Below are 15,289 nucleotides of genomic sequence, written 5' to 3' on the forward strand. Positions count from 1 at the left end.
GGTGCATGGTATGGCAGCGATATGTGGTGCACGGTACTGCAGCGGTATGTGGTGGACAGTATGGCAGCGGTATGTGGTGGACAGTATGGCAGCGGTATGTGGTGCACGGTACGGCAGCGGTGTGTGGTGCATGGTATGGCAGCGGTACGTGGTGCACGGAATGGCAGCGATATGTGGTGCACAGTATGACTGCGGTAAGTGGTGGACGGTACAGGAGCGCTATGTGGTGCACGGTACGGCAGCGCTATGTGGTGCACGGTACGGCAGCGGTATTTGGTGCACGGTACAGGAGGGGTATGTGGTGCACCATACGGCAGCGGTATGTGGTGCACGGTACGGCAGCGGTATGTGGTGGACAGTATGGCAGCGGTATGTGGTGCACGGTACGGCAGCGGTGTGTGGTGCACGGTATGGCAGCGGTATGTGGTGCTCAGTACAGCAGCGGTATGTGGTGCACAGTACAGCAGCGGTAAGTGGTGGACGGTACAGGAGCGGTATGTGGTGCACAGTATGGCAGCGGTATGTGGTGCATGGTATAGCAGCGGCATGTGATGCACATGGTACAGCAGCGGTATGTAGTGCACAGCACGGCAGCGGCATGTATTGCACAGTACGGCAGCGGCATGTAGTTCACAGTACGGCAGCGGCATGTAGTGCACAGTACGGCAGCGGTATGTGGTGCACGTGGTGTGGCAGCAGCGGTATGTGGTGCACGTGGTGTGGCAGCAGCGGTATGTGATGCACGTGGTGTGGCAGCAGCGGTATGTGATGCACGTGGTGTGGCAGCAGCGTTATGTGATGCACGTGGTGTGGCAGCGGTATGTGGTGCACGTGGTGTGGCAGCAGCGGTATGTGGTGCACGTGGTGTGGCAGCAGCGGTATGTGGTGCACGTGCTGTGGCAGCAGCGGTATGTGGTGCACGTGGTGTGGCAGCAGCGGTATGTGATGCACGTGGTGTGGCAGCAGCGGTATGTGATGCACGTGGTGTGGCAGCAGCGGTATGTGATGCATGTGGTGTGGCAGCAGCGGTATGTGGTGCACGTGGTGTGGCAGTAGCGGTATGTGCTGCACGTGGTGTGGCAGCGGTATGTGGTGCACGTGGTGTGGCAGCAGCGGTATGTGGTGCACGTGGTGTGGCAGCAGCGGTATGTGGTGCACGTGGTGTGGCAGCAGCGGTATGTGGTGCACGTGGTGTGGCAGCAGCGGTATGTGATGCACGTGGTGTGGCAGTAGCGGTATGTGATGCACGTGGTGTGGCAGTAGCGGTATGTGCTGCACGTGGTGTGGCAGTAGCGGTATGTGGTGCACGTGGTGTGGCAGTGGTATGTCGTGCACGTGGTGTAGCAGTAGCGGTATGTGATGCACGTGGTGTGGCAGCAGCGGTATGTGGTGCACGTGGTGTGGCAGCGGTATGTGCTGCACGTGGTGTGGCAGTAGCGGTATGTGGTGCACGTGGTGTGGCAGCGGTATGTGGTGCACGTGGTGTGGCAGCAGCGGTATGTGGTGCACGTGGTGTGGCAGTAGCGGTATGTGGTGCACGTGGTGTGGCAGTGGTATGTCGTGCACGTGGTGTAGCAGTAGCGGTATGTGGTGCACGTGGTGTGGCAGCAGCGGTATGTGGTGCACGTGGTGTGGCAGCAGTGGTATGTGATGCACGTGGTGTGGCAGCAGCGGTATGTGGTGCACGTGGTGTGGCAGCGGTATGTGCTGCACGTGGTGTGGCAGTAGCGGTATGTGGTGCACGTGGTAAGGCAGCGGTATGTGGTGCACGTGGTGTGGCAGCAGCGGTATGTGGTGCACGTGGTGTGGCAGCAGCGGTATGTGGTGCACGTGGTGTGGCAGCAGCGGTATGTGATGCACGTGGTGTGGCAGTAGCGGTATGTGCTGCACATGGTGTGGCAGCGGTATGTGGTGCACGTGGTGTGGCAGCAGCGGTATGTGGTGCACGTGGTGTGGCAGCAGCGGTATGTGGTGCACGTGGTGTGGCAGCAGCGGTATGTGGTGCACGTGGTGTGGCAGCAGCGGTATGTGGTGCACGTGGTGTAGCAGTGATATGTGGTGCACGTGGTGTGGCAGCAGCGGTATGTGGTGCACGTGGTGTAGCAGTGATATGTGGTGCACGTGGTGTGGCAGCAGCGGTATGTGGTGCACGTGGTGTGGCAGCAGACGTGATGAAATTAATAGATGGATCAATAAGTGACATAGATAAGGAGATTAATGTGTAATGGATGACGTATGATCCCGTCATTTATATGTAGGAAAGTGCAATCGATTTCTGCTCGGATTCCCATCAGTGCCGTTATCACCGCACACCGCACTCTGTCCCCGGGCGGAGGAGGCTCAGCCACGCCAAACACTGATTACACACACATTAAATAATAATGAATTCCTCTATTTAACACATGGGTTAATTACCTGATATACAGTGCCTTGCGAAAGTATTCAGCCTCCTTGAATTTTTTAATTTTTTCCCACATTTCAGGCTTCAAACATAAAGATAAAAATGTTAATGTTCTGGTGAAGAATCAACAACAAGTGACACAATTGTGAAGAGGAACGAAATTTAAATTGCTTATTTTAAATTTTTGTAAAAAATAATAAACTGAAAATTGTGGCGTGCAATATTATTCATCCCCTTTACTGTCAGTGCAGCAAACTCACTCCAGAAGTTGATTGAGGATCTCTGAATGATGCAATGTTGTCCTAAATGACTGATGATGATAAATATAAGCCCCTGTGTGTAATCAAGTCTCCGTATAAATGCCCCTGCTCTGTGATAGTCTCAGGGTTCTGTGTAAAGTGCAGAGAGCATCATGAAGACCAAGGAACACAACAGGCAGGTCCGTGATACTGTTGTGGAGACGTTTAAAGCCGGATTTGGTTACAAAAAGATTTCCACAACTTTAAACATCCCAAGAAGCACTGTGCAAGCGATCATATTGAAATGGAAGGAGGATCATACCACTGCAAATCTACCAAGACCCGGCCGTCCATCCAAACTGTCATCTCAAACAAGGAGAAGACTGATCAGAGATGCAGCCAAGAGGCCCATGATCACTCTGGATGATCTGCAGAGATCTACAGCTGAGGTGGGAGAGTCTGTCCATAGCACAACAATCAGTCGTACACTGCACAAATCTGGCCTTTATGGAAGAGGGGCAAGAAGAAAGCCATTTCTCAAAGATATCCATAAAAAGTGTTGTTTAAAGTTTGCCACAAGCCCCTGGAGACACCAAACATGTGGAAGAAGGTGCTCTGTTCAGATGAAACCAAAATCAAACTATTTGGGTACAATGCCAAATGATATGTTTGGTGTAAAAGCAACACAGCACATCACCCTGAACACACCATCCCCACTGTCAAACATGGTGGAAGCAGCATCATGGTTTAGGCCTGCTTTTCTTCAGCAGGGACAGGGAAGATGGTTAAAATTGATGGGAAGATGGATGGAGCCAAATACAGGACCATTGTCGAAGAAAACCTGTTGGAGTCTGCAAAAGACCTGAGACTGGGACGGAGATTTGTCTTTTAACAAGATAATTATCCCAAACATAAAGCAAAATCTACAATGGAATGGTTCACAAATAAACGTATCCAGGTGTTAGAATGGCCAAGTCACAGTCCAGACCTGAACCCAATCGAGAATCTGTGGAAAGAGCTGAAAACTGCTGTTCACAAACTCCTCCATCCAACCTCACTCAGCTCCAGCTGTTTACAAAGGAAGAACGGGCGAGAATTTCAGCCTCTCCATGTGAAAAACTGATAGACACGTCCCCCAAGAGACTGCAGCTGTAATCGCAGCAAAAGGGGGCGCTATAAAGTATTAACTTACAGGGGATGAATAATATTGCACGCAACAATTTTCAGTTACTTTTTATAAAAGTTTAAAATAAGCAATAAATATCCTTCATCTTCACAATTGTGTCACTTGTTGTTGATTCTTCAACAGAACATTAACATTTTTATCTTTATGTTTGAAGCCTGAAATGTGGGAAAAGGTTGAAATCAAGGGGCTGAATACTTTCACAAGGCACTGTAGATGTCAGGAATCATAATACATAGCTCAGTGGCTGCAGAAGCTATTGTCTACCCCTTTTTGTTATGAAATTACCATATCTAAAAAAAAAATATCTGCAGCAGCTGAGGTGTATTATGAGGTTCTGCAGCAGCTGGGGTGTATTATGAGGTTCTGCAGCAGCTGAGGTGTATTATGAGGTTATGCAGCAGCTGAGGTGTATTATGGGGTTCTGCAGCAGCTGAGGTGTATTATGAGGTTCTGCAGCAGCTGAGGTGTATTATGGGGTTCTGCAGCAGCTGAGGTGTATTATGGGGTTCTGCAGCAGCTGAGGTGTATTATGGGGTTCTGCAGCAGCTGAGGTGTATTATGAGGTTCTGCAGCAGCTGAGGTGTATTATGGGGTTCTGCAGCAGCTGAGGTGTATTATGAGGTTCTGCAGCAGCTGAGGTGTATTATGGGGTTCTGCAGCAGCTGAGGTGTATTATGGGGTTCTGCAGCAGATGAGGTGTATTATGAGGTTCTGCAGCAGCTGAGGTGTATTATGAGGTTCTGCAGCAGCTGAGGTGTATTATGGGGTTCTGCAGCAGCTGAGGTGTATTATGGGGTTCTGCAGCAGCTGAGGTGTATTATGGGGTTCTGCAGCAGCTGAGGTGTATTATGGGGTTCTGCAGCAGCTGAGGTGTATTATGAGGTTCTGCAGCAGCTGAAGTGCATTATGAGGTTCTACAGCAGCTGAGGTGTATTATGAGGTTATGCAGCAGCTGAGGTGTATTATGGGGTTCTGCAGCAGCTGAGGTGTATTATGGGGTTCTGCAGCAGCTGAGGTGTATTATGAGGTTCTGCAGCAGCTGAGGTGTATTATGGGGTTCTGCAGCAGCTGAGGTGTATTATGAGGTTCTGCAGCAGCTGAGGTGTATTATGGGGTTCTGCAGCAGCTGAGGTGTATTATGGGGTTCTGCAGCAGATGAGGTGTATTATGAGGTTCTGCAGCAGCTGAGGTGTATTATGAGGTTCTGCAGCAGCTGAGGTGTATTATGGGGTTCTGCAGCAGCTGAGGTGTATTATGGGGTTCTGCAGCAGCTGAGGTGTATTATGGGGTTCTGCAGCAGCTGAGGTGTATTATGGGGTTCTGCAGCAGCTGAGGTGTATTATGAGGTTCTGCAGCAGCTGAAGTGCATTATGAGGTTCTACAGCAGCTGAGGTGTATTATGAGGTTCTGCAGCAGCTGAGGTGTATTATGAGGTTCTGCAGCAGCTGAGGTGTATTATGAGGCTCTGCAGCAGCTGAGGTGTATTATGAGGTTCTGCAGCAGCTGAGGTGTATTATGAGGTTCTGCAGCAGCTGAAGTGCATTATGAGGTTCTACAGCAGCTGAGGTGTATTATGGGGTTCTGCAGCAGCTGAAGTGTATTATGAGGTTCTGCAGCAGCTGAAGTGCATTATGAGGTTCTGCAGCAGCTGAAGTGCATTATGAGGTTCTGCAGCAGCTGAGCTGTATTATGAGGTTCTGCAGCAGCTGAGGTGTATTATGGGGTTCTGCAGCAGCTGAGGTGTATTGTGGGGTTCTGCAGCAGCTGAGGTGTATTATGAGGTTCTGCAGCAGCTGAGGTGTATTATAAGGTTCTGCAGCAGCTGAGGTGTATTATGAGGTTCTGCAGCAGCTGAGGTGTATTATGAGGTTCTGCAGCAGCTGAGGTGTATTATGAGGTTCTGCAGCAGCTGAGATGTAATATGAGGTTCTGTAGCAGCTGATTTGCATTAAGAGGTGCTGCAGCAGCTGAGGTGTATTATGAAATTCTGCAGCAGCTCAGATGTAATATGAGGTTCTGCGGCAGCTGAGGTATATTATAATGGAGCTGAGATATGTATTATGACGTTGAGGTGTATTATGAGAGAGGTATATTATAAGGTTCTGCAGCAGCTTAAATGTAATACGAGGTTTTGCAGCAGCTGAGGTGTATTATGAAGCTCTGTAGGTGCTGTGATATGTATTATGATCCTCTGCAGCAGCTGAGATGTAATATGAGGTTCCACAGCAACTGAGGTGTATATTATGATGTTCTGCAGCAGCTGGGACATATTATGAGATTCTACATCAGCTGAAATGTGAATTATGAGGTTCTGCAGCAGCTGTGGTGTATTATGATGCTCTGCAGCAGCTGTGGTGTATTATGATGCTCTGCAGCAGCTGAGGTGTATTATGAGGCTCTGCAGCAGCTGTGGTGTATTATGATGCTCTACAGCAGCTGAGGTGTATTATGAGGCTCTGCAGCAGCTGAGGTGTATTATAAGGTTCTGCAGCAGCTGAGGTGTATTATAAGGTTCTGCAGCAGCTGAGGTGTATTATGAGGCTCTGCAGCAGCTGTGGTGTATTATGATGCTCTGCAGCAGATGAGGTGTATTATGATGCTCTGCAGCAGCTGAGGTGTATTATGAGGCTCTGCAGCAGCTGTGGTGTATTTTGATGCTCTGCAGCAGCTGTGGTGTATTATGATGCTCTGCAGCAGCTGTGGTGTATTATGATGTTCTGCAGCAGCTGTGGTGTATTATAATGCTCTGCAGCAGCTGTGGTGTATTATGATGCTCTGCAGCAGCTGTGGTGTATTATGATGCTCTGCAGCAGCTGTGGTGTATTATGATGCTCTGCAGCAGCTGTGGTGTATTTTGATGCTCTGCAGCAGCTGTGGTGTATTATGATGCTCTGCAGCAGCTGTGGTGTATTATGATGTTCTGCAGCAGCTGTGGTGTATTATAATGCTCTGCAGCAGCTGTGGTGTATTATGATGCTCTGCAGCAGCTGTGATGTATTATGATGCTCTGCAGCAGCTGTGGTGTATTATGATGCTCTGCAGCAGATGAGGTGTAATATGAGGTTCTGCAGCAGCAGCAGTTGACACTCGCCTCCATTGTGCCTATATGACCAGATACCTGACAGGAGTCCACCTTCCCGTCCAGATACCCCGCACACAGCATGCGCTCGCTGATCAGCCCCGGGTAATACGAGGACTGGTTGCACAGCTGGTTACTGATCAGATGCACCTTGGCTTCTCGGAGAACCGGAGACAACTGCCCTAAAGAAGGAAAAAGAGGAAAATACATGTATTTTATGTAAATATTTTTTTTTTAGTCCTCTTTTACGGTTTCTCGTGAATATATCTCCTATGAAGGCCAGGGGGGATAATGGGGGTACAAAGATGGCAGACACGGGGGCATTCAGCATGAAAATGGCAGCGATAGATGGTCTGAACCCATCACCCCGTTATCTTTATACCAAGAAAACACATATTGGATTAGTCCTAATGATTTTATAATTTAGATTAAATATGCTTTATGGCTCCATTATTGACCCGGCTGTCAGACAGCGTTTTACTGCCATGGGGACAATGTCAACTATGGGAGAGGACAAGGGTCGGAGGCACCCTGCACGCACCATATAGATTTACCATTGTATCCAAGGGCGCAACAATAGCGGTCGCAGGGATCGCAACCGGGCTCGGAGGTGCAAGGGGTCCCCTTACGGATGCCGATAAAATCTTCAGGCCACTGCGGGCCGGCTATAGAGGAGGACACCGCACGACGTGGGAGCCAGGGAGGGTGAGTACAGTATATACCAGGAAGGGGACAATAAATACCAGGAGGGGCTCAGGAGATGAACATATATACCAAGAGGGGGACAGTATATACCAAGAGGGGCCTAGTAGAGGATCATATATACCAGGAGGGGGACAGTATATACCAGGAGGGGCCAAGGAGGTGGACAGTATGTACCAGGAGAGGGCAGTATATACCTGGAGGGGGACAATATATACCAAGAGGGGCCCAGGAGAGCAACATATATACCGAGAGGGCACAATATATACCAGGAGGGGTCCAGGAGAGCAACATACAGTATATACCAGGAGTGGGACAGTATATACCAAGAGGGGCCTAGGAGAAGATCATATATACCAGGAGGGGGACAGTATATACCAAGAGGGGCCAAGGAGGTGGACAGTATGTACCAAGAGGGGGCAGTATCTACCTGGAGGGGGACAATATATACCAAGAGGGGCCCAGGAGAGCAACATATATACCAAGAGGGGGACAGTATATACCAGGAGGTGCCCAGGAGAGCAACATATATACCAGGAGGGGGACAGTAGAGGATCATATATACCAGGAGGGGGACAGTATATACCAGGAGGGGCCAAGGAGGTGGACAGTATGTACCAGGAAGGGGCAGTATATGCCTGGAGGGGGACAATATATACCAAGAGGGGCCCAGGAGAGCAACATATATACCAAGAGGGGGACAATATATACCAGGAGAGCAACATATATATCAGGAGGCAGACAGTATATACCAGGAGGGGGACAGTATATACCAGGATGGGGCACATATTTACCAGGAAAGAGCTCAGGATGGGGGACACTAGAACAGGATGGGGGACACTAGAACAGGATGGGGACATTACTACATAATGGTGGGAGGACAACTCATATATCTTTATCAGATTTAGAATGCTAAATGCATACATGTATATACATACATCTGACCAATATACAGAGATGGGGGGGAGCCCATGGCCAAATTTTGCACCGGGGACCATTGAACTCTAGTTACGCCACTGGTTGTACCTTACCTCCTTCGCTCACGTGTCCCCATCCACTGATCCAGCAGTTGCCCCTTGCTTGGAACTGCTGACGTGTTCTGGGTAGACACACAGGCCTGAGGGTCTCTGCGGGAAAGAGAGGTGTAAGAGAAGGGATGGCAAGCAACAAAAAAAGTAAAATCATACACAGGGATACATTAAATGTAATAAATACACATACTGTAAAATCACAGGCATTTTATGGAGCTCTCCACCACTGCCCTGTCTCCAGCAGGAGCTCTCCACCACTGCCCTGTCTCCAGCAGGAGCTCTCCACCACTGCCCTGTCTCCAGCAGGAGCTCTCCACCACTGCCCTGTCTCCAGCAGGAGCTCTTCACCACTGCCCTGTCTCCAGCAGGAGCTCTCCACCACTGCTGTCTCCAGCAGGAGCTCTCCACCACTGCTGTCTCCAGCAGGAGCTCTCCACCACTGCCCTGTCTCCAGCAGGAGCTCTTCACCACTGCCCTGTCTCCAGCAGGAGCTCTTCACCACTGCCCTGTCTCCAGCAGGAGCTCTCCACCACTGCCCTGTCTCCAGCAGGAGCTCTCCACCACTGCCCTGTCTCCAGCAGGAGCTCTTCACCACTGCCCTGTCTCCAGCAGGAGCTCTCCACCACTGCCATGTCTCCAGCAGGAGCTCTTCACCACTGCCCTGTCTCCAGCAGGAGCTCTTCACCACTGCCCTGTCTCCAGCAGGAGCTCTCCACCACTGCCCTGTCTCCAGCAGGAGCTCTTCACCACTGCCCTGTCTCCAGCAGGAGCTCTTCACCACTGCCCTGTCTCCAGCAGGAGCTCTCCACCACTGCCCTGTCTCCAGCAGGAGCTCTTCACCACTGCCCTGTCTCCAGCAGGAGCTCTTCACCACTGCCCTGTCTCCAGCAGGAGCTCTTCACCACTGCCCTGTCTCCAGCAGGAGCTCTCCACCACTGCCCTGTCTCCAGCAGGAGCTCTTCACCACTGCCCTGTCTCCAGCAGGAGCTCTTCACCACTGCCCTGTCTCCAGCAGGAGCTCTCCACCACTGCCCTGTCTCCAGCAGGAGCTCTCCACCACTGCCCTGTCTCCAGCAGGAGCTCCCCACCACTGCCCTGTCTCCAGCAGGAGCTCTCCACCACTGCCCTGTCTCCAGCAGGAGCTCTTCACCACTGCCCTGTCTCCGGCAGGAGCTCTCCACCACTGCCCTGTCTCCGGCAGGAGCTCTTCACCACTGCCCTGTCTCCGGCAGGAGCTCTTCACCACTGCCCTGTCTCCAGCAGGAGCTCTCCACCACTGCTCTGTCTCCAGCAGGAGCTCTCCACCACTGCCCTGTCTCCAGCAGGAGCTCTCCACCACTGCCCTGTCTCCAGCAGGAGCTCTCCACCACTGCCCTGTCTCCAGCAGGAGCTCCCCACCACTGCCCTGTCTCCAGCAGGAGCTCTCCACCACTGCCCTGCCACCGGCAGGAGCTCTCCACCACTGCCCTATCTCCAGCAGGAGATCTCCACCACTGCCCTATCTCCAGCACCAACTCTCCACCACTGCCCTGTCTCCAGCAGGAGCTCTCCACCACTGCCCTGTCGCCAGCAGGAGCTCTCCACCACTGCCCTGTCTCCGGCAGGAGCTCTCCACCACTGCCCTGTCGCCAGCAGGAGCTCTCCACCACTGCCCTGTCTCCAGCAAGAGCTCTCCACCACTGCCCTGTCTCCAGCAGGAGCTCTTCACCACTGCCCTGTCTCCAGCAGGAGCTCTCCACCACTGCCCTGTCGCCAGCAGGAGCTCTCAACCACTGCCCTGTCTCCAGCAGGAGCTCTTCACCACTGCCCTGTCTCCAGCAGGAGCTCTCCACCACTGCCCTGTCTCCAGCAGGAGCTCTCCACCACTGCCCTGTCTCCAGCAAGAGCTCTCCACCACTGCCCTGTCTCCAGCAGGAGCTCTCCACCACTGCCCTGTCTCCAGCAGGAGCTCTCCACCACTGCTGTATCCAGCAGGAGCTCTCCACCACTGCCCTGTCTCCAGCAGGAGCTCTCCACCACTGCCCTGTCTCCAGCAGGAGCTCTCCACCACTGCCCTGTCTCCAGCAGGAGCTCTCCACCACTGCCCTGTCTCCAGCAGGAGCTCTCCACCACTGCCCTATCTCCAGCAGGAGCTCTCCACCACTGCCCTGTCTCCAGCAGGAGCTCTCCACCACTGCCCTGTCTCCAGCAGGAGCTCTCCACCACTGCCCTTATGTCCAGCAGGAGCTCTCCACCACTGCCCTGTCTCCAGCAGGAGCTCCCCACCACTGCTCTGTCTCCAGCAGGAGCTCTCCACTACTGCCCTGTCTCCAGCAGGAGCTCTCCACCACTGCTCTGTCTCCAGCAGGAGCTCTCCACCACTGCCCTGTCTCCAGCAGGAGCTCTCCACCACTGCCCTGTCTCCAGCAGGAGCTCTCCACCACTGCCCTGTCTCCAGCAGGAGCTCTCCACCACTGCTCTCTCTCCAGCAGGAGCTCTCCACCACTGCCCTGTCTCCAGCAGGAGCTCTCCACCACTGCTCTGTCTCCAGCAGGAGCTCTCCACCACTGCTATGCCTCTCTACAGATTTAATTACAATTATAAATCACCGCATGGCTTCAGCTCACCAGAAAAGCCCATAGGCTGGCTAGTTTTAAGCAGAGCAACATCGTAGTCATTCGTTTCTGGGTTGTACAGCCCATTGTAGTAGATGCTTCGGACCGAGTGAGACGTTGATGGGTTGAGGGAGGCCGAGCCAGCGTGGACCTTCCATCTCGCTACGGTGAGGAAGTTGGAGCTGTGAAATAAAACATTCATCGATATAGAGAATGCTCCACCATACATGTCCACAAAGATGAGCAAACTACTCACAGGACAAAGCAATGGGCCGCGCTCATCACCCACTGGGACGAAATGATGGACCCTCCGCACACATGTCGTCCATCCCACCGCAGGCTGACCTGCCACGGCCAACGTCCCCAGGCTGATGGAGATCCTCCAACTATGCGCTGGTTTTCAGCAGAAGAACGACCACAGTCTACACCCCGAGGATAGAAAAAAGGGGCAGTGAAATCCCAACACAAATACCTTTCGCCACATTTGTCCACCTGACCGCTAAATAGGTAGAAGCAGAAGCAATCCCGAGCACCTCTCCGACAAGACTGGGTTCTCAGCCTTTTTTTTGCAGGATCGGCTCTTTGCTTCTGCCCCTCCATTTTAGTGGGGTCTCCACGCTTGGCCATCCCACTGGTCCAAACTTCTAACATATCTCTATCAAACGTCAACTATTTTTTTTTAAAGTTGCGCTAAATGCACACAAGTCAAAAACAACATGTTGTCTGGCGGCAACTGCTTCAAACGTTTTTGGTTAAATTTTGCATTTCTCAAAGCAGTTTTGAAATTTGTTTTTTCTTGTTGTTTTTTGCATCCTTTGTAGCCACGTTTGGTGTGTTTTCCATCAGAAGACACTTATTTTGTCCCAACTAGGCCTGAGCCAAGTTTTGAGCATTTTCCCCACCAGGCTTGAGCCAAGTTTGGAGCATTTTCCCCACCAGGCTTGAGAAAAGTTTGGAGCATTTTCCCCACCAGGCTTGAGCCAAGTTTGGAGCATTTTCCCCACCAGGCTTGAGCCAAGTTTGGAGCATTTTCCCCACCAGGCTTGAGAAAAGTTTGGAGTATTTTCCCCACCAGGCTTGAGCCAAGTTTGGAGCATTTTGCCCAACAAGTTTGAGCCAAGTTTGGAGCATTTTCCTCACCAGACTTGAGCCAAGTTTAGAGCCTTTTCCCCACCAGGCTTGAGCCAAGTTTGGAGCAGTTTCTCCACCAGGCTTGAGCCAAGTTTGGAGTATTTTCTCCACCAGGCTTGAGCCAAGTTTGGAACATTTTCCCCACCAGGCTTGAGCCAAGTTTGGAGTATTTTCTCCACCAGGCTTGAGCCAAGTTTGGAGCATTTTCCTCACCAGGCTTGAGCCAAGTTTGGAGCATTTTCCTCACCAGGCTTGAGCCAAGTTTGGAGCATTTTCCTCACCAGGCTTGAGCCAAGTTTGGAGCATTTTCCTCACCAGGCGTGAGCCAAGTTTGGAGCATTTTCCCCACCAGCCTTGAGCCAAGTTTGGAGCATTTTCCTCACCAGGCTTGAGCCAAGTTTGGAGCATTTTCTCCACCAGCCTTGAGCCAAGTTTGGAGCATTTTCCTCACCAGGCTTGAGCCACGTTTGGAGCATTTTCTCCACCAGGCTTGAGCCAAATTTGGAGCATTTTCTCCATCAGGCTTGAGCCAAGTTTGGAGCATTTTCCCCACCAGGTTTAAGCCAAGTTTGGAGTATTTTTCCTAGGAGACTTGAGCCAAGTTTGGAGTATTATTCCCACCAGACTTGAGCCAAGTTTGGAGCATTTTACTCACCAGGCTTGAGCCAAGTTTGGAGGTTTATCCCCACTAGGCTTGAGACAAGTTTGGAGCATTTTTCTCACCAGGCTTGAGCCAAGTTTGGAGTATTTCCCCCACCAGGCTTGAGCCAAGTTTGGAGTATTTCCCCCACCAGGCTTGAGCCAAGTTTGGAGCGTTTTCTCCACCAGGCTTTTTCCACAGTGGGGACAAAAAATTAAGATCCCCATTACCCGCGAGTCATCCGCTTACTAAATAAAAAGGAGAAGTCAGAGGCTAATGGGTTCCGAGTGAAAACTTATTCCAGGTATTGAGGTCGTCCTCCATGAATTATTCACCCCTTCTGGTTATGATAAATTCTGAGTTGTTTTCTGTTCGCAAAGGCCATAACTAATCTTAATGCTGTGCACTCATGTCAGGATCATCCTGACTGTAAGATTGTTACACGCTCTGCGTGTGAATTAAAGGGACGGTGCACCTAAAAACGCATTTCTATGTTTGTATAAGATATTTCAGGGCTGATTTAATATCAATACCATATGGCCAGACAACTATTTTAGAGGGACAATCAATTCAGGGCCACATAAAAACAATGGATACTTATTTCCAGCAGTGGCAACGTTTCACAGACGTCGCTTGTGCCATGCTTAAAATTGTGTTACATGACCGCTGCAGCCAATCAGTGTCAACTGATTGGCAGACGTTCATCAGTACTGTGTGAGAGGAGACATCTACTCTGATGGAATCGTAAAGGCAGGGAAGTGTTTGCGGTTTTTAATGTCTTAGGTGCCACTTTAATTAGCGACTGCAGCATCTGAGACGTTTGACAGAGGGAGATTTCTCCCTCTGTCGCTCATTAGCCCCCGCCGCTTAACAATGGCCTCCTGCCAGAGGAAGGATCTAATAGGTTACCTTGTCAGAGCAATATTGCGCTGTTTTGTGACACTGACACATACAACTTAAGCTTTCATACAGCTACTCAGGTAAAAAAACAAAAATAGAGAAAAATAGATCTTCGACTGTAAAATGTGAACCCAGGATAAAGGATTATTTCCAGCTTCATAAATGGCAATCGTAAATCCAAGCAATTTTGTAATTTACTGCTTACAAAAATTTTCAGCCGTTCTTGAGATATTCACATTTTTCTATTGTTTACATTTTTGTTTACAGCACGTTGCCTTGGAAACAGACCACTAGACAAGCAGAACATGCGCAATGCTTCCATGCTCCGGAGTTTGCCCGTTTCTATTGAAGCTGGTCAGGATCACTGGAGCCCACTCACACCATCACTCCCTGATCCCGGCCAGCTTCAGAGCGGTGTTTACATTTCAGACGGCTGCGGTGGTCGGTTTCCTAGGCAACGAGCTGTAAACAAAACAAAAAAGTGTTAATATCTTAAGAACCGCCGCAAATTTTAATATGCAGTAAATTACAAAAGTGCTTGTTTATATAAGAACTATCTGCCTATGTCCATCTGTGATGATGGGAGTGTCCCTTTTTTGGAGCAGGTGCACAAGAGACTCGGGGACACCCGTGTCTGACAGATATTAATATTTGGAGCTTCTGTAACTTACATAAACATGATCTTCATTACAAAAAAAACATTGCAAAGGGTTAATAAATGTTAAATCTACTGAGAACAGACCCCTGGATTCGGGTAATGGTTGGTGCAGCTTTGATAGTGGCTGCAGCATACAGAACAGATCCTGTGCTAATCTATCAACTCTATGTCTCCACCTAGTGGTCAAAAATTATATTACAGGGATTAAGATTTTTGACAAAAATTCCACTACAAATCCCATGTATTTGTATCAGTCAAATCTTTTAATTTTTTTCTTCTTCTCACCTGTGCAGTGTAGAGATATGCCCTCTTCATTTGGACAGTTTTCTCTGCAAAAAAACACAAAAAAACATAGCACAGAACACATCTCCGCCAGAGTTCAGTGGTGGCAGTTTTACACTTCTCTGTCCAACACTCGGCATTGTGCTTGGTGATGTACGGCTCTGCATTGTGCTTGGTGATGTACGGCTCGGCATTGTGCTTGGTGATGTACGGCTCAGCATTGTGCTTGGTGATGTACGGCTCGGCATTGTGCTTGGTGATGTACGACTCGGCATTGTGCTTGGTGATGTATGGCTCGGCATTGTGCTTGGTGATGTACGGCTCAGCATTGTGCTTGGTGATGTACAGCTCGGCATTGTGCTTGGTGATGTACGGCTCGGCATTGTGCTTGGTGATGTACGGCTCGGCATTGTGCTTGGTGATGTACGGCTCAGCATTGTGCTTGG

The 15,289-nt window shown here is 50.4% G+C and overlaps 1 protein-coding gene across 1 annotated transcript in view; it reads right to left on the bottom strand.

The window, feature by feature from the left end:
• LOC142256218 (transmembrane protease serine 3-like) overlaps positions 1-15,289 on the bottom strand; it is a 33,920-nt gene that overhangs the window by 3,954 nt on the left and 14,677 nt on the right. Inside the window, exons 8-12 of the mRNA XM_075327790.1 lie at positions 14,847-14,890; positions 11,489-11,654; positions 11,245-11,414; positions 8,639-8,734; positions 6,945-7,087 (exon numbers count right to left, since the gene is read on the bottom strand). Of these exons, the coding sequence (XP_075183905.1) occupies positions 6,945-7,087; positions 8,639-8,734; positions 11,245-11,414; positions 11,489-11,654; positions 14,847-14,890 (619 nt within the window). The remainder of the gene's footprint in view (positions 1-6,944; positions 7,088-8,638; positions 8,735-11,244; positions 11,415-11,488; positions 11,655-14,846; positions 14,891-15,289) is intronic.

Source organism: Anomaloglossus baeobatrachus, chromosome 11, assembly GCF_048569485.1.
Source record: "Anomaloglossus baeobatrachus isolate aAnoBae1 chromosome 11, aAnoBae1.hap1, whole genome shotgun sequence".
NCBI classification, from domain to species: Eukaryota; Metazoa; Chordata; class Amphibia; order Anura; family Aromobatidae; genus Anomaloglossus; species Anomaloglossus baeobatrachus.